This window comes from Aotus nancymaae, unplaced genomic scaffold (assembly GCF_030222135.1).
Source record: "Aotus nancymaae isolate 86718 unplaced genomic scaffold, 86718_ANA_hifiasm-v0.15.2.pri h1tg000053l, whole genome shotgun sequence".
Lineage (NCBI taxonomy): Eukaryota > Metazoa > Chordata > Mammalia > Primates > Aotidae > Aotus > Aotus nancymaae.
The window spans coordinates 23,042,735-23,062,092 of NW_026988467.1; the positions used below are offsets into that span (position 1 = coordinate 23,042,735).

The 19,358-nt window shown below is 46.8% G+C and overlaps 2 protein-coding genes across 6 annotated transcripts in view; both read left to right on the forward strand.

Annotated features, from left to right (window-relative positions):
* DHDDS (dehydrodolichyl diphosphate synthase subunit) overlaps positions 1-14,255 on the forward strand; it is a 37,756-nt gene extending 23,501 nt beyond the window's left edge. For 3 of the 5 annotated variants that reach the window (XM_012440073.3, XM_012440071.3, XM_012440074.3), the window contains exons 7-9: positions 421-535; positions 2,678-2,785; positions 11,806-14,255. In XM_012440073.3, the coding sequence (XP_012295496.1) occupies positions 421-535; positions 2,678-2,785; positions 11,806-12,045 (463 nt within the window). In that variant the 3' untranslated portion in view covers positions 12,046-14,255. The remainder of the gene's footprint in view (positions 1-420; positions 536-2,677; positions 2,786-11,805) is intronic. The other 2 variants (XM_012440077.3, XM_012440076.3) reach the window with 1 other exon arrangement.
* A 1,090-nt stretch (positions 14,256-15,345) lies between these two features.
* HMGN2 (high mobility group nucleosomal binding domain 2) lies at positions 15,346-18,928 on the forward strand. Its single transcript, XM_021668314.2, has 6 exons — positions 15,346-15,541; positions 16,414-16,458; positions 16,633-16,662; positions 17,042-17,092; positions 17,534-17,629; positions 18,075-18,928. The coding sequence occupies exons 1-6, from the start codon at positions 15,527-15,529 to the stop codon at positions 18,108-18,110; spliced, it is 273 nt and encodes a 90-aa protein (XP_021523989.1). The 5' UTR covers positions 15,346-15,526; the 3' UTR covers positions 18,111-18,928.
* The last annotated feature ends 430 nt before the right edge of the window (positions 18,929-19,358 follow it).

Sequence of the window (19,358 nt, forward strand, 5' to 3'; positions counted from 1 at the left end):
AGATATTTCAAGCAAAAGACAACAGATATTCTTGTGGGTACATCTGGTTTTAGGCCTGAGGCTAAATGACTTTCAGCAAATTATTCATCTTTGATTCAGTTTCCTTATCTATAAAACAAAGACAGAAGTACCTTATGTATCAGAACATGTGGGAAAAGGCAAAAAATAAAGAGAAAAGAAAGAATTTTGTATTGTATGATCTAAAAAAAGTGTAAAACCTTATATAGTTGTGAAAATTCATTCATTAATTTAGTAAACATTTGTTGAGGGCCTTCTGTGTACCATGTAGTATTGGCTAGTGTATTTGATGGTATTGTATAGACTGGGAACCCTTATGTATGGAAGTTCACCAGGAAAATACTATAGAAAGAGAATACTACAGGATGTGTGCCTCTCTTTGTCTCCTCTTGCTCACCTTAGTGATATCTCTGAGTCTCTGCTTGATAAGTGCCTCTATACCAACCGCTCTCCTCATCCTGACATCTTGATACGGACTTCTGGAGAGGTGCGACTGAGTGACTTCTTGCTATGGCAGGTAGGTCATTTCCAGGTACTATTATGTTTGTGTCATGGGGAAAACCAGTCTATCCACATAATGGATTAGAGTGGTCCATCCCCACTCCCAGATAGACTGGGGCCAGAGTACTTTGGGGGAAAGCTAAAATCTGGAGAAGAATCTCTAGGCTGTGTCTGATAACATTTGCTGTCCATTCCTCATCTGTCGCTGGCTTTGCAGCTTTGCAAATCCAACTGTAGTGAAAACTTCATTGTGCTCCTATTCAAGGAATGGGACTTCTGTCTTGCATCCCTGAGCATAAGCTCTTGCCTTGGTAACCTGCCAGGGACCCTAGCCCCTCGGGGTTAGAAGCTTGCCTTGCAGTTACTAGTCCCTCTCCTTCAGGATAAAGGGCCACACCTATGCAAGCATGGTCCATGAGGATGCAAACACTCAAGTCTCCATTCCCTGTTAACTTGGTCCCTGGATAGCACATAACTAGGGAAAGCCCTTGTTTCTAGGAGAGGCTGGAGGGAGAGACCCCATTTGGAAGCAGCTCACATGATAAAGCTCCAGAAATTTTAATGGACCACAATCTTAAAAGTGAGCTAACACCGGGCATGCTGGCTCATGCCTATAGTCCCAGCACTTTGGGAAGCTGAGGCAGGCGGATCACTTGAGGCCAGCAGTTCGAGACCAATCCAGCCAACATGATGAACCATTGTCTCTACTAAAAATACAAAAATTAGCTCAGCATGGTGGCGGGTGCCTGTAGTCCCAGCTACTCAGGTGGCTGAGGTGGGAGAATCACTTGAACCCAGGAGGTGGAAGTTGCAGTGAGCCAAGATCATGCCACTGCACTCTAGCCTGGGTGACAGAGCGAGACTCTGTCTCAAAAAAAAACAAAAACAAAAAGAAATAAGAAATAAGTACAATGTGCACCTATTGGTTCTGTGGCCCACTGTGCTGCTCAGATCACATTTGGGAAATTTACTGATGGGCTGAGTTTTAAGAGATTATAGAGTCAGTTACTCTGTACAAATTAGTTACATTGACAAACTAGAGGACTTATTGGAAGAGGTCAAACTAGAAAGCAAGGAATCTCATGTCTTACAAAAAATAAGGAAAGGATAGTGGTCTGGAAAAGGGAAACAAGTGACAATGTATTCTCTTGGAAAAAAATGTTGAGTTCCTTCTTTATGCTGGAAATATAGCAGTGACCAAGTCAGAAATGATCCCTACTATCTTGAAACTTATAGTTTCTTAGCAAAGACAAACTCTCTGAACAAGTCGTTACAACCTTAGGAACTGATAATAGGCAGCTCACATAGCCCTGAAATATCTGAAAGAATGTCACTTTGAAAAAGAAACAAACTGGTTCCAGAGAAGATACCTGGGACCTTGGTAGAAGTTGTAGAGAAGGAGACATTGGTTTACCATAACAAGCCAAAGAGGCTATCTGACAACTAGTTATTCCTCCATGAGGTACTGAATTCCTCACCACTACAGATATCAAGCAGTGGCTGTCAAGAGTGTTCCAAAAGAGATTCTTCATCAGTGATTATTACTAAAGTATACCTGTCTCTCTACTATACATATGTTAGCTCATTTAAACTCAGTAGTACACTGAAAGTTAGGTATTCCTATCATCCAGTTTTATATTTGAGGAATCTCAGGCCCAGGTGAAATTACCCCTGCTCAAATAAATGGTAAATGGTTGGAGCCAAAATTCAAAGCCAGGCATTCTGGCTCCAGAACCCATACTCTCAACCACTGTACCCTACTGCTGCTGCTTAAAAATAACAATGGCAGCTACCATTTGCTCATTGCTGACCTTTATCAGACGGTATGTTTCCCACATGCCCTCTAAGGGCCAAGAGCCAATAACATAATCCAGATGTTATTTCATGGTCCTAAAATTGTCTCTTAGAAAAATCCTGGTGGAAATGTTGATCTGGTCTCACCACAGGCAGGTGATCTGGCTGCCTCAAGTGACTCCCCCTTCTATTAGTGAGTGAATCAGGGCCAGCAGCAGCTGCAGCTTCAGCTCAGGATGCCTGTACCATCTCATCTCTGGGCGTCTAGGTCCTGCTCAGCTTGCTTTTTCCTTGGAGGACTGACAAGTGATGCAGCCCAGCAACATGTTACTAAATCATACTCTTCCTTCTCTGCCTTTCCCAGACCTCTCACTCCTGCCTGGTGTTCCAACCTGTTCTATGGCCAGAATACACATTTTGGAACCTCTTCGAGGCCATCCTGCAGTTCCAGATGAACCATAGCGTGCTTCAGGTAAGAGTTCAGGGCTGCCCAGACTGAATGGGATGGAAGAAAAGATTAGCATTGATTGATGACCACCTTACTATATACCAGACACTTCCTAATAAGATGACGATCATGATGATAGTAGCTATCACCTACTGACTATCTACTACTTGCCAGGCACTGTGAACATTTTACATGCTACATCTCAATGTTCCCAAGACCCAATGAGGGAACCCTTTTTAGCCCTTCCCTTATGTAAGTAAGCAAATAGAAGATAAACGATTTAGTTAAGGACATGTAATCGTTAAAAGGTAGGAAGAGGATTTAAGCTACAAGTCTTATCTTTTAAAGACTCAGGAAAAGGCTTCTCAGAGAAATTGGCCATTATTCTTTTAAAGTATTAGTCTAATAAAAGATTGTAGCAGTATTAAGGGATTAAGAACTAAATAGCATTGTCTTTCCATTGTGTAAAACTATGTTGTGTCAATACTTGAAGTTCAACTTTCAATGTTTATCACCAAATCTAACAGGTTTTATTAGCAGGTAGCATCACCTGTATATAATTAGGTCTCTTCATAATAATGGCGGTGTGGGTTGGTGGTAGCTAACATATTGAGGATCTGCTAGGGCACTTTGGTGATTTCATGTAAGTTTTCTTATTTAACTTAACAACCCAGCAGGTTTGATACCCTCATTTTTCACATATGGAAACAGCGGGGCAGAGAGACTTAAGTAACTGTCCCAAGAACCTGAATCTTATTTTATTTACTTTTTTGAGATGGAGTTTTGCTCTTCTCGCCCAGGCCCAAGTGCAGTAGCATGGTCTCAGCTCACTGCAACCTCCACCTCCTGGGTTTGAGCTTTTCATCTGTCTCAGCCTCCCAACTAGCTGGAATTACAGGTGTGCGCCACCATGCCTGGCTAATTTTTCTATTTTTAGTAGAGACAGGGTTTTGCCATGTTGGCCAGGATGGTCTCAACTCCTGACCTCAGGTGATCCACCCACTTTGGCCTCTCAAAGTGCTGGGATTACAGGCGTGAACCACCACACCTGGCCTAAGGAACCTGACTTTTAAAAGCAAAGCTGGTGCTGCTTCTTGAGTCTGGAAAGCTAATAACAGGAGGAAATAATGATATGAGTCAGGGATTCTTAATCTCCTTGGTATTAGGGTCCCTTTGGAGAATCTAATGAAAGCCACAGACCATCTCCCTAGAAAAATTGCAGATCACTCAAATACGGAATTTTGCATAGAATTGCAAACTTACCATGGAAACACATAGAATACTTTTTTTTTTTGAGACTGAGTTTCACTCTTGTTGTCCAGGCCAGAGTGCAATGGCGCCATCTTGGCTCACCGCAACCTCCGCCTCCTGGTTTCAAGCGATTTTCCTGCCTCAGCCTCCCGAGTAGCTGGGATTACAGGCATGCGCCATCACACCCAGCTAATTTTGTATTTTTAGTAGAGATGGAGTTTCTCCATGTCGGTCAGGCTGGTCTCAAACTCCCTACCTCAGGTGATCCACCCGCCTCAGCCTCCCAAAGTGCTGGGATTGCAGGTGTGAGCCACCGCACCTGGACACACATAGAATACTTTAGAGGATTTCACATAATCCGTGAAATCTGTCCCTGAATCCCAAGTCCTGAACTCCTGGTGTAAGTCAATCAAATCACAAAGATTTGATAATGTATTTCATTACTTAGTCTTAGAATATGAGGAAATTGAAAGACATTTAGAATTAGTGAAAAGAAAAACAGCAAAGGCACAATTACCCACTGTCAGTGGGGAATAAATACCAGATTTTTCCATATGACCAAAGCCCCCTCAAAAACTAAAACTTTACCCTTTTTTGACGGAAAAGTTTCTAAAATGTATCTTGTACATAATTCATTTACATCTACTTCATACTAGGCACTTGCTAATAATGATGATGATTAGGATAATCACATTCTGTTTTTTTTTTTTTTTTAGAGGCAGGGTCTCACTCTGTTGCCCAGGCTGGAGTGTAGTTGTGCAACCTTGGCTTACTGCAGCCTTGACCTCCCAGCCTCGAGTGATCTTCCCACCTCAGCCTTCCGAGTAGCTGGGACTATGGGTGCACACTACCATGCCTGGCTAATTTTTGTATTTTTTGTAGAGATAAGGTCTCACTATGTTGCCTAGGCTGGTCTTGAACTCCTAGGCTCAAGCAATCCTCCTGCTTTGGCCTCCCCAAGTGCTGGGATTCTAGACATGAGCCATCATGCCTAGCCATCATATTTTAATGATTACGATAATAGTAATTATTATCTTTAAACATTTTAGTGTACAACAATATCCTTGAGGGGTAGGAATGTTTGCTCTAAGTTAGATGGTCTCAAAATACCCGGGTTTGGGATTTCCTGTATATTTTTCTGTGTCTTCCCTCTTTCATTTTTTACTGCTGTCAACAGTTAATTTTGACAGTATCTCTCCTCTTCCTTCGTATTTACTGTTTTAAATCGGCTGTAGACAAGAAAACCAGTTAGTTAAGCTTGTTGGAATCATGTATATAAAATGACAGTGAACTGGCTCTGCGTGAAGACCAGAGGAGCATGGTGCATGAGTTTTTGTGTTTTTATCTCTAATTTGGCTGCTCAGAAGTCTTTTATAGTAATTTCATGTTTTTCAGATACTTTGCACATGGTTGTCAGAGGAGTTAACTCAAGTTTCATTCATTCCATAAGTATTTATTGAATAGTTTGAATCAGGCACTGTATTAGGCACAGGAGAGTCAACAGTTAGCCAGTGAGACAAGATCTCTACCTTTGCGGAACTTGTATTCTTGAGGAGACAGAAATAAGAAAGTAAACAAATATATAAGTTTCGATTATAATAAGGCAATGAAGAATACAGAGTGATGTGCTAGAAAGTAATGAAGAGAATGCAAAGAGACTGAGGTTTAAGTTTGGGTCTTAGAAGAACAAAAAAGAGGTCAGTGTGCCAAGGAAGAAGGGCATGAAATGAGGCTAGAGTCAGACCTTGGCTCATACAGAGCCTTGTAGGTCATGGTAACAAAGCTGAAGGTCTTTAATCAGGGGATGACAAGATCTGAGTTGCATTTTGTAAAACTCATTCAGAATTTTCAAGGGGCTGGCGTCAAAGCCAAGAGACAGAACTCCTGTAGTAGTCCAGGTGAGAGAGGATGTACCTCGAGGTAGGGTGGTGGCAGTAAGGAAGAGGAGGAGTTAAGCCGAGATAAAAACAAACATTAAAACAGAAACAAGTGAAACTAACTATATCAAGGTGATAACATAACCTCCCAGGAAAGGAATTAATTCAACTTATCTGAATACAGTTCTCTGCTGTTCATCTCTAGTGGAATCTCTTCTCAGGATAATACAAACTGCAACACAAACTTAAACATTACTTAAGAGGTTTGTTAGTCTGGGTGCAGTGGCTCACACCTGTAATCCCAGTACTTTGGGAGGCCAAGGTGGGTAAATCACCTGAGGTCAGGAGTTCGAGACCAGCCTGACCAACATGGTGAAACCCCATCTCTAAAAAAGTACAACATAATTAGCTGGGTGTGGTGGTGGTCTATAATCCCAGCTACTTGGGAGGCTGAGGCAGAAGAATTGCTTGAACCCAGGAGGCGGAGGTTGCAGTGAGCCGAGATCGTGTCATGGCACTCCAGTCTGGGCAAGAGTGAAACTCCATCTCAAAAAAAAAAAAAAAAAAGAGGTTTGTAGTTAGTGGGAATGTTGATAGTGTAATTGTGAAACTCTTGTTTCTTGTAGAATAAAACAAATAAGTACAAATAAATGTTATTAAGAACCAAGACATATAGGTGGCCTTAGCAATTGGGTGTATGTTTCTGCTGTTTTCTGGAATGGGGTGAAGGCGTTTGAGGTCAATATTAAGTGTTCCATTTGTACCTATGAATCATATCCGCAAACTTCTTTTTTTTTTGAGACAGAGTCTCGCTGTATGGCTGTAGTGCAGTGGCGTGATCTTGGCTCACTGCAACCTCTATCTCCTAGGTTCAAGTGATTCTCCTGCCTCAGCCTCCCATGGCGCTGGGACTACAGGCACATGCCACCACACCCAGCTAATTTTTATATTTTTAGTAGAGACAGGGTTTTGCCATGTTGGCCAGGCTGGTCTTGAACTCCTGGCCTCAGGTAATCCTTCCACCTCCTAAAGTGCTAGGATTACAGGCATGACCCAGTACACCCGGCCTATATTTGCAACCTTATTGAGCTCTTATCATATGTCAGGCATCCTTTCATTAAATTATATGAACTGCTTTAAGGCAAATTCTATTATTATTGCCTCCATTTTTAAAGCAAGGAAATCAAAGTTATAATAGAGATATTGATTATTTTGAAGCCTTCTCCAGCAGGAGCCCCTGGAGGTCCTGGCCAGGCTTTCTCTACCCTGGAGCCTTCAAAGCTCTGTTTCTAGAAATTGTATCACCTTAGCAGATGCACTAAGGGGAGAATCCAGACTAAAAGCATCCTCACCAGTCTGTTCTCAGACCAGAGAGGTCTTTCCAGGCTTTTCTCACGTCTTCCTTTTATAGACCCTGTATCATGGCCAACCTGGACTCTTCACAGTTCCTTGTTCCATGCCCTTCAGTTTCCTGCCTCTATGTCTGTGCTCTTGCCCCATCACCCAAATTACCATTATCAAAATTTGAGCTCCTCTGTCTCTAGGCCCTGCCCAATATGTCCCTGTTCTTTTCGGGAAGCCAGGGCAGGGGGCTTCTGGACCTAGAGTAGCTTAGTGGGAGGAAGGCAGCTGGTGGATCCTAAGGGAAGCAGGGACTTGGCTACAAGTTGTTAGGAGCCAGTCCTTGGTATCTGAATGGACCATGACCATCTGCAGGTGGTCACCTAGCCAGTCTTAGAAGCTGGCAAAGGGAGATCTTGACTATGATGCAGTAGGACTTGTCAGCCAGGAGGCAGGGACAAATAGGCAATCAGGCCAGGGAAGGGGTGTGTGGCAGTGCAGAGCAGCTGATCCTCAATCACAAGTGGGATGGATAGTAGGTCCATGAGAGGTCATTGATGGAGATGAGTAAAAAGTGTTTTTCCACCTCATCTCCAAGGATGACATTAGTGAGGGAAAAGACCAATATTCCCATGAAGCTTCTTACAGTACATTTGTCACAATTTAAACAGGCTGGATCAAATATTATATTTCTTGTGCTCTTCAGGTCGTCACTGTCTTCTCCTCAGGATAAGTTAAAAGCTTGACTTATTTCTTTCTTTATTTCTGTGGAAATGGGATCTCACCATGATGCCGAGGCTGGTCTCGAGCAGCTGGGCTCAAGCAATCCTCCCACCTTAGCCTAAAAGCTTGAGTTACTGTCTCAGACATTCATGACTGAATCTTGGCTCTGCCTACATAGCTATGTGACTGTACAGTTACTTAACCCCTCAAAGTATCATTTTCCTCACCTGTAAAATGAGAGAAGTAGCAATTACAGTAATATCTACCTTGCAGGTTTGTGATAGGGGTTCAGTAAGCTAACACATGTCAAGTGCTGACTGCAGTGCCTGGAACAGAGTTCATTTCCTGAGAATGGTGGCTAATATTGTTCCCCACATGTGTGTCTCTGGGCCTTTCATCAGACTCCTGTCTCTGGAAAAGCACCCTGCGCATCCTGTCCCTAGTACAACTCCCCAGGCAAGGAGACTCTAAGGGTGCTTCAGAACATGTTTCTGGTAGCTGTCTGCCTGAGGGCAGCCCTCAGAAGTGCATTCCTCATGCTGCTGACCTGGACTGGCTGGTTGCAGCCTGGGGAAGAACTTTTCATTGGCTAATAAATGTTTTGAAGGCAAGGACCTGCAGCCTCTCTCCAGGCGCCAGCAGAGTGGTAGAGGACTTTTGGAATTAAGTACTGGAGGGACTTTGCATCTTGTTCTCTGATTCTACCAAGGAGAGAATAACAGCAGAGAGGCATAATGCCCAGGAAGAATTTATATTCATAGGTTAGAACCACATTTCTCAAAGTGAGCTTCTTGGAGCCCTGGCACCAAGATTGGATAAGGTCTGTACAAAAAGTCTCTAAGAAAGCCAGGCATGGTGGCTCATGCCTGTAATCCCAACACTTTGGGAGGCTGAGGTGGGTGGATCACCTGATGTCAGGAGTTCAAGACCAACCTGGCCAACATGGTGAAACCCCCATCTCTACTAAAAATACAAAAATTAGCCGGGGGTGGTGGCACGTGCCTGTAATCCCAGCTACTTGGGAGGTTGAGGCAGGAGAATTGCTTGAACCTGAGAGGTGGAGGTTGCAGTGAGCCAAGGTCGTGCCATTGCACTCCAGCCTGGGTGACAGAGTGAGACAACCATCCCCCTGCAAAAAAAGGTCTCTAAGGAAAGAGTTAATGCCCTCAACACTTACCCCTGATTGGTCATTATACAAGGAGAGTAAACAAATGGTCAAGGAGATAAAAGTTGACCTCTGGGACTTCTGTTAGCTTAGATTTCCCAAGGGTAAGTACTTGAGAAGAACTGAAAACACCTCTGAGATTGAAAAGGTAGATTCAGACCATGTGGAGGCTGGATAGACAGGTATCCAAATACAGGTCACCAGCTTTTCCACCCCTAGAAAGTACAGCTTAACAAGACACACGTCACATTGTCCTCTCAGGAAGTTACCTTAGTGGAAAAGCCAAGGGAACTTCAGTCATCTCAGCCTCGCTGTAATTTTCTGTAAAATGACAAGCAGGTACCCTCCCAACTCTGCCATCCTGAAAATGAACTGCTACTTCTTGGGCAGACAGGGGCCAGGCTCTGCCTGAGCTACAGCCCCCATTGCTGGCACTCACTCTGACCCCATGTGGAAGAAGCCTGCGCCTCATGAAGTGCCTTTAGCTAGCTCCGTGTCTAGCTCCGTATTTCCTCCCTCTGTTACTGAGTGTCCCCCATCCTTTCTGTCCTGCTAGAACTTAGCCTGCTTAGCCCAGTCCACAGGTGGTGGTGACAGAACAGCTCTCAGTTAATAGCCAAGTAGTAGGCTGGAAATTCATTATCTCACTTTTCCTCAAACAACCCAGTGAGGTGGGTACTCTTGTCCCTGTTTTGCAGAGTAAGAAATAGCCTTAGAGAGGTGAGGGGGGGCCTTAGGAACTTCTCAAACCCCAGTGCTCCAGGTGGACTTACTCTGGCCTCAACAGGCTCTTCGGTTTCCTCCATTTTTGTCCATTACTCCCACTGCTGGAATATCCTCCCCACCCCCGATACACCTCACCTGTTTGAATCCTCCTCATTGGTTAAAGAGCCAGCTCAAATTCTGTCTGTTTATGAAGGTCACTGCTCCATGACCTTCAGCCACACTTGCTTTCTCCTCTGAGCTTCCATGACCCTTACCACATTCTATTTTGTATCATGGTGCTCTGTGTGCATGGCTTTATGATCAGCTTGTAAGCACCTGGATTGCTGGGACTGTGTCCTGCACATCTCCATATCCTGAAAAATTCCTGTATGTAGCACCCAGGGAGCCTCCTGACCAAGGCCAGGAAGAGGCCCTTCTAGCAAGATGGAGAGCTTTAGCAGCAACTGCTCAAGCCCGAAGTCTTCATAGCTCCACATGTAATTCATTATAATAGCAGAAGAGAAGTACCCACGAATGCCTGGGATTATTCAAGAGTGGAGCAGGGGAAATAGTCCAGAATTCTCATTTGTCATCCTTATTCGTGCAGTAAACCTTTATTGCTAAGAGACAGCAAATCACTTCCCTGCTCCATGTCTGTCTCCAGCAGAAAGTACCTCCCTCACAGCTTCATTGTGAGGGTCAAGTGAAGCAACAGATGAAGTGCTTGTGCACATGTAAGATATTCTTTAAATCATGAAGACAGAGCAGTCAAGGTGCTTACGGGCTGATTAGGACAAAAACATGTATACAGGTTTACCGAAATACAAGGTAGAACGTGGGAAGGGTCATCAGAGCATAGGATACCATAGGTAAATGGAGTTCCTCACACATGGAATAGGTTTGGCAGGAGGAGCTCTGATGCAAAGGCTTTGCAGGTCAGGTAGACTGGCAGGAACAGAGAGGATCAGTGAGGCATAGGAAAGCCTTGATTCTGCTCCAAAAGGATTTTCCCCTCTCCTGTGTCAGGAGTATCCTCACTGCTCTCATGTGGTCAGTAAGTTGAGTGTTTCACATGTATAGGGCACCCCAAGTACTAGAAAGGAAGAAGCCCCATCCCTGCTCTCTAGCACTTGGGGTGATAAGTGCTGCCAGGGAGTATGATCACCACCTGGTGTCAGAGCTGGTTCCAAGAGGCCTGGAGGCTCTCAAACCTCCAAGGGCTTATTTTCTAACAGAAAGTGGACTATGGACACTAACACTTATTCTACTATGCAGAATGCAATAAGTGGCTTTAGAGAGTTGAACCTGTTTCTCAGAATGTTCTTAGGAGGACTGGAAGGATCAGGCTGATCTTCATACAGGAGGCAAGTCTGGAGCTCTGAAAAATAGCCTAGGGAGTTGGGAGGATGGTACCCTCAGAGGAAAACCTGGGGAGATCAAAGGAAGTGACCCAATGGATATGCCCCAGACAAGAATAGGACCTTTCTTGCAGCAGAGAACAGACAATAACAACTTGTAAAATTGCTGTTTCTGTCTAAGAGCCTGCTAATATGCTAGAGAGGATTTTGCATATATTATCTCTAATCCTTAAAACCACTCTTTAAGGTAGGCACAACCCCCACTTTACAGATGAAGAAATGAGGTTAGGACAGGATTTGCCCAAAGCCACAAAGCCAGTTGATGGAGAAATCAGAAGTCAGACCCACGTTTGCCTGGTTCTCTTCCAAGTGCATGAGAAAAACTTTAAGAAATACAGATGCTTCCACACAAAGCAAACCAAGATGGACCCAGAATTGCCACTGCCCTGCCTGTACAACATGAGCACCACCCACTGGATACCTACTCCCAAGCCTTTTCAAATCTGGTACTTTCCACTGTTCCAGGCCACTTGACCCACCTGGTGCCCCACCCCCTACCTCCTCCATCCCAGTTCCACCCACACCTAAAAATGATCTCCCCACCCAATCCCCACTTTTCTCTAGCAGAAGGCCCGAGACATGTATGCAGAGGAGCGGAAGAGGCAGCAGCTGGAGAGGGACCAGGCTACAGTGACAGAGCAGCTGCTGCAAGAGGGCCTCCAAGCCAGTGGGGACGCCCAGCTCCGAAGGACACGCTTGCACAAACTCTCGGCCAGACGGGAAGAGCGAGTCCAAGGCTTCCTGCAGGCCTTGGAACTCAAGCGAGCTGACTGGCTGGCACGTCTGGGCACTGCATCAGCCTGAGTGAGGCTGGCCATCTGCCACTCTGCCCTGCCCTCTGCCTCCAGGGCCCCACTCCCCTTCCTTTTCTTGGTGAAAGGCACCTCCTTTCCTGATAATGAATTGTGTTCCCTTTGCTTGGCTGGGGAGCCCCCCAGGCCAGGTCTGCTGGCCATAGATACCTTTGGGCTGCCTGGGACAGTGGCTCCTGGGCAAGATTGAGGGTAGAAGTCTCCCACAAGTACACTAAACCCAGCTCTGGTCACCAATAGGGCTTGGAGAGCAAAGGGCCACAACTCAGCTGCCTGTCTCCTAGATGCACTTTATTTTTCCACCAGCACATCCTTCAACACAGAATTTCAGGGAAGAGTTCTCCTCAAAACCCTAGCTCTTTACCCATCCATTTTTAGCCTTCCACCCAACTTCCACAAAAGATTTGGCTCTACCTTGGATCTGCTAGTAAATAACTAATAGGAAGCCAGTTATTTGGGTAAGGAAAAAAGGGGCGGGAGAGACAGAAAGAAAATTTGCCCATCTGCTGCTCCTCCCCCTTGGCTCTCCACCTGGGATTTGCTATTGAATCTCTACCCCCTCCCACCACGAAGTGCTGGTTGCTCACTGAAAGACTGAGCGCCCCCAATGGTGTGCGGAAGCCAGGCGGGTGATTACAATCCAATTACCTATTGTCGACTCAGCCCACACAAGCTTTTCTCCTCCTCTTGCAGGGCATGGGGCCAGGCTCCACTCCCAAGTGAGACTGGCCCCCTCCATGGTACAGGGTAACAGAAGGGCCTGTAGGCCCTGGTGAATCAAATCCAGCACAGGCCTTCTCCCCTGTAACACAACAGGACTGAGCAGAACCAAGCACTTCTAGCTGACTCTGCTCCCCACCCTCACCATCTCAAACTCTGATTCCCACTTCAGTCTTCAAGGTTTCTCTCAGCTTTTTGACCTGGCTGCCTAAGTAGGCCCTGAGATTATTTATTCTTGGTATGACAAAGCTTGTTCTAGGTCCTCTTTGCTTGTGAGGGTCCAAGCTGTGTCCTTTCCCTTACCTCCCTCTGCCAGGCCTTGCTGCAGAGCCGCTGAGAGGATTAGTGCCTTTGAAGAGCTGTCTGCCCGAGCAACTCTGTTTCAGGTGCCCAGACTGACAAGTACCAGCCAGCAACACCAACCAAATGCTACTGTGTTTAGTAAAGTCCGTTTTACCTTTTTTTTTTTTTTTTTTTTTTTTGAGATGGAGTCTCACCCTGTCCTGGCTGGTCTCGAACTCCTGACCTCAGGTGATCCACCGGCCTCAGCCTCCCAAAGTGCTGGGATTACAGGCTTGAGCCACTGTGCCAGGCTTCCCATTTTACTTTCTGCAAGCTGTTTCCCTAGCAGCTCCCTCTAGGGGAGAGGTGGAATCTTGCAAGCAGTAGTACGAGCATACACCAAACCCCTAACTTTCCTATACCCCAGCCCCCCTCTTCCCTTTTCTGTACCGGGATACCTGGCGGCAAGAAAACCCTTTGGTTATTGTCCATGCTCCCATAATCAAGCATAAATGCCAGACACTGCGATTGAGAAGCCAATCAATGCACCCTCTGGCAAGCCCCCGTCCACACCTGGCACTCCCCACTACCAATCCCTGGCACAAGGTTCCTGGAAAGCAGGTGCTGTACATTTTCCATCTTTACAATGGGGCTGTTGACAGCCATAATTAGGGAGGCATGAATTATGCGGCTATAATGCAGAGCCCTACAATTAAGGCGGGAATGAGGGGCTGGAGGCAGCAAACGGAATCTGCCCTATGAGTGTGGCTGTTGAGTCCTGTCTCCTGGGTCTGACTTTCCGTAATATGATTGGGGTACAGTAGAGGTGATTAATGGGGCTGGCATCTCTCTTTGGCCTGAGGTTCTCTATTCTGGGAAAGGTACACAGGGTGGAGGAGGGAGAAGCTGCCCCAGGAGGTGATGTAGGGGTGGAAAGAAGAGGCAAACAGGTCGTCGTAGCCCAGAAACAAGAGCTGCAAAATAGTTGAACTCGTGGTTGCTTTGAACAGGTATGATTTGTATAAGGCAGGTTCAACCCTTGCCTCAAGAAATCAGATGGGACCAATTTAAGTGTTCTTCCACCTGTGAACCAAGCCCCCATTTGAGGACATCTATCGTATTCTTGTGTTCTGGGTCTCAAATAGAATTTTTAAAGATTCTTAGATGTAAAACTTGTTTGCTAACTGCAACGGAAGAACACCTTGTTTTGCTGCTGCAATTGCCTACCCTCCCTCAGGTGCGCCTCGCTAGCTCCCAAGACCCCGGCTTTGGACTACGGGGCACTGGAAAAGCCCTTTTGCCATCACACCACCTGTTCCTCTACTTGTTTCCTAATCCCCGGGCGCTTTCCTCCATCCTCCTTTTCCTCGCGCAAGTGAAAGGCAGCCAGCTTGACAGTGTAGAAGGAGGGATTTCGCCAGCTGCGACTGCAGTGCCCAGGCTTGGTGGCCGCATCGGGTGGGGACAGCTGGGCTAGATGTCTCCGAGATGGGTAGAGTGTAGGGGGAGGGGAGTGCCGGTAGACCTCGACGGCCGCTCTCCACCATTCTGTGGCGGAGTCTGGAGGTTTGAGAATACAGGGACCTTAAGGGAACCACCCGACAGGCGTTAGGGGGTGGGGGCTTCGATAGCATTTGGGGAGGCGGCTGCGCAACGGGTGCTGAAAGGACAGCTCCTACCTGCCCCACAGCACCCAAAAGGCACCTCCGCATGGAAAGTCTCCCCCTGAAACCCCTAGCCCACCTCGAGTGGACGCTTTTTCAGGTGAGATGCACGAAAGGCTTTCCCGAAGTGGCAGCTCGGAAGGATGCACGTCCGGCTGCGCCAAGCTGGCTTCCCCGCCTTTTTTCCACTTCGGCATCACCCTAGGCCCTGGGAAGTGCAGCCTGTGCCTCCAGCCGCGCGCTTCCTCCTGTCTCCAGTGAAGCAAGGCAGTGCAGCCAGGCCTCGCAAACCCCTCTTGTAGGGCCCCCAGCGGGAGCAGGAAGGAAAGCCGCTGAAATGTGTCCTGAGTGTCGCACAGCTTGGAGAAGTGGGTTGCTGGGTTGCATAAGGTGGAAGGAACTTGCTAGTTTGCAAAAGCCAGCTCTTGGCGGGAGCCGGAACCCAGAGCCCGCTGACTTGCGCACCCCTCCTCATTTACTGCCTTCGATGCGCGCCTCCCCGACTGCGCCCCCTACCCCCTCGGCGCGCCGCCGTCTCGCGCGCACTCCCCCCTACCCCCCTCCTCACTCCCTCCAGAGGAGGTGAGTTTAAACCCCGCCCACGTGACCCCAGCTGGGCCAATGAACGGCGGCGGGAGGTGAAATCCGGTTCTAACCGGTCCGGGGCTCCCAGCGCTATAAAAACTTTATAAACCCCCCGGAGCCCGAGCAGTGTGAAGAAGAGGCGAGAACGACCCCCGGACCGACCAAAGCCCACGCGCTGCTGCATCCCGCGCCCAGCGCCTACGTCCCGCCGCCGTCGCCACCATGCCCAAGAGAAAGGTACGTGGCGCGAGGGCCCCAGACGCCGGGCCGCCACTGCCACCGCCGCCGCCACCGCCTCCCTGGCGCAGGGCGCGAGAATCGGCGCCAGGCAGGAGCCAGCGCTGCTGCCCCGCGCGGGGGCTCGAGACGGTGCCGGGCTGTTCGGGGCTAACCCTGAGCAGCAGCTCGGCTGCCCGCGGGCGCCAGAGGCCATATTGGAGGAGCGGCGGCCGCGGCGGGAGGAGCCATGTTGGCGGCTGTTTATCCCGCTCCCCTCGGGCTCGGCGCCCCCGCCCGTGCCCCCTCCCCCATCGCCAGGGCCCTTTCCCTCCCCTCCCTGCGGGCGGGCAATTCAAACCCGAAAGGGCGGGAAGGCGGCGCTCGGGGTTGGCGGGCGGGGGAACGCGCTGCCGCCAAAAAACTGCCGCCGTGAGGGGGCGGGGTCTCTCCCCTCGGGGTGGGGCTTGTGCTGTGTGGCCCCGCCCCCTAGCCCACGTTCCCGGCGCACGAGACGCGCGTTGCCGCCGCCCACGAGTTCCCCGGGCTGCGCGCGCCACCCTCTCCCGCCCTCGACGGCTGCCATGGCAACGGCGCTGGGCTCCGCCTCCGGAGGGGGTTTGTTTGCGCCATCTGCAGCTGTTGCTTCTGCCTGGCGCGGTGGTGCGGGTTCGGCTGCTCTTCCCGGCCGCGTTCCGGCTCAGCCCTCGCTTCCCGGGGTCGGCTTCCGCGCGCTCTTCGGTCTTAGAACGAACGTAGGCTCACTCGTTTGTTTATGTCCCAGAAAAGTTGTGTGGACGATTGCTTTAATTTTCTTTGTTAGGACTCTGAAGTTTAGGAAATAACTAAGAACCACCTCAAAAGTTGCAGTTTTTTGTTCTTGTTTCTTATAGGCTGAAGGGGATGCTAAAGGAGATAAAGCCAAGGTGAAGGACGAAGTAAGTCATTCTCTCTTTAAGGGTCAAAGCCTTGAGTAGCAGAGGCCACTGGACTCGGTGATTAACCGTGACCTGTGTCCTGAATTTACACTCCTATAATGCAGAGCAAATTGATACCAAAACTTCAAAGCGGTTTACCTGTCCTATTTCTAACTTTCTCGTTGTCTTTAATAGCCACAGAGAAGATCCGCGAGGTTGTCTGCTGTAAGTGTATGCTTTGAATTTTCGTATTTGTCCCTGAAACTAAATATCAAAAAAAAAAAAAAAAAAAATTTGCTTCCCATGAATTATGGTTAGTTCCTGGTTTTGAATGATCGCCTCTTCTTGGGACTCTTGCCCCTTTGGGGTTTGCTGGTTCTGAAATTCTGATGGCTGTTGCCAAAGTGGGACATTTGAGTGGGCTTCTGGAGATTCAACATTCTAAAAGAAAGCCAGCCACAAAAACTTGAGGAGGAGGAGGAGAAACTTCTCTACCCTTGGTACTTTGGTTGTACCCTTGGTACTTTTGGTTGGTTGGTCGTGGGTGGTTTTTTCGGTCCATTGTACTGATGTTTACTTTTTCCTCTCTTCCTGTCAAAAAAAGAAACCTGCTCCTCCAAAGCCAGAGCCCAAGCCTAAAAAGGCCCCTGCAAAGGTAAGTGCTAACATTGGAATTGATCACTTTCACAGAATGAGGACTGTCCTTAGTGCCTTAACTTAATTAGCATAATGGTGCCTCCATTAATGGAGGTTATAAACTGTCAGTAGCTTACCTCATCCTAGGGATTCATAACATTGGTTTCCTGATCAAGAACTCTGTCATTAGTTTGTAGGAAAATCTGCATTTAAATATTAAATATTCTAGGGTTTAAACTGATTTATTCGGTTACTTACACTTAGGAAATTTTAAGTACTAAAGATTATTGCAAGTTACAGATAATTTAACCTAGTTTTGATCAGTTGTTCTTGTCAACAGGTGAGGGTTTGTGTGTGTTTTATCTTCAGTAAACAATCCTACCTTGTGCAGAACTTTGCAGACCATATCCTGGTAATAGGAAATGGAGAGAAACAGTTCTATTTTTTCCGCCTTTTTCAGAAGGGAGAGAAGGTACCCAAAGGGAAAAAGGGAAAAGCTGATGCTGGCAAGGAAGGGAATAACCCTGCAGAAAATGGAGATGCCAAAACAGACCAGGTACAACTGCTGTTTCACTCTGTTGGATCTGCTCATTCAGTTAGTTGCTGATTTCAAAGACTTAATTACCCTTTTATTTCATCACTCCAAATGTACTGTTTGGTCCAGAGTCTGCTTGTGGCTTTCCTGTTAACTTAAATCCTGGATTCTTGCAGTCTCTACTGTCAGCCAAAGGGCACTATATTTAATACTATGTAGGGTTTTCAAGCTAGGAGTAACCTCGGGTCTCTAATTCTGGTATTCCTCCTTCCCCAGTTTTACAGTAAGACCCAGAGAAGAGGTGGCCTAGCAAAGTTATTTAGTAAGTCATTCTCGGAAGAAGTACTCAGTCTCAGTACCTGAATCCTGAACTTTGGCCTGGGAGCAAAATGATGCTGTAGGTGGAATGTAAACAAAGATAGTTTCAAAATCTACACATTGCGCTAATTTGTCTGTTTTCTTTTAGGCACAGAAAGCCGAAGGTGCTGGAGATGCCAAGTGAAGTGTGTGCATTTTTGATAACTGTGTACTTCTGGTGACTGTACAGTTTGAAATACTATTTTTTATCAAGTTTTATAAAAATGCAGAATTTTGTTTTACTTTTTTTTTTTTTTTTAAGCTATGTTGTTAGCACACAGAACACTTCATTGTTGTTTTGGGGGAAGGGGCATATGTCACTAATAGAATGTCTCCAAAGCTAGATTGATGTGGGGAAATGCCTTTCCCTTCTAGTTTTGAGAGACTTCCTCTTGGCTACCAGGAGGAGGGATTCCCTGACTTTGACACACATGGCCACCTTGGCACACAAAAGCCTTGTGGTATGGAAAAACAAATTCGTTTTTATGTCCTCTTCTCCCTTTCCGTCTTTCAGCATAGACTTAACTCCCTTAAGCCCAGACATCTGTTGGGACCTGACCCCTAGTCATTTGTTACCAGTGTGTCAGGCAATCTGGACTTGCCAGTGATGCCACTGAGATGGCACCTGTCAAAAGAACAGTGATTCCATTTCTAGATTGTGGATCTTCAGATAAATTCTGCCATTTTCATTTCACTTCCTGAAAGTCAGGGTCGGCTCGTGAAAAGTTGTTAAACAACATGCTAAATGTGAAATGTCAACCCTCACTCTAAACTTTTCCCTGTTCAGAGCATCAGATGAAGACTTCATTGGGTTTTATAGTGGCTTTCTGATTTTTGGTAGTCCATCAAAGAAGGGAGTTTGAAAGTTGTTGTATACTGTTAATGATTGTCTGCCCATGTCCTGCCTGAAATACCATGATTGTTTATGGAAAGTATCTTTAATAAAGCTGGATACAGTTTGGCTTGGAATGCTGCCTCTTGATCTTTTCCCACAAGTGGGGTAACCTGGTTTATCCAAGTTTCTTGGAAGAGTGTGTTCTGCTTTGAGGTATTTCGTATACATCTAATGATCTTGCACTAATTTATAGTCAGTTTCTAAAACACACAGTGCTAGGTGGAGTTACGGAGGATTCCAGGAGTATCCTTCCTACTAGTGGTGAAAGGCTGAGAAAAGGGAAGTGATTTCTGTACTTTGTTTTGCAGCATTCCCTGCAGTGTTTGTTTTTTGCATAACTCTGAATACGTGAAGTGTATTAAATGCAGATTTTTGGTAGATCTAAGGTTTTGGCTTGGTAGTTGACAGCAAGGAGCCTCTTATTTCCATCTGCGTCTGCAATCTATAAAATTAGCAGATTAATAGAGTCATGTCAGAGTGCCCCTGTGTCACACAATT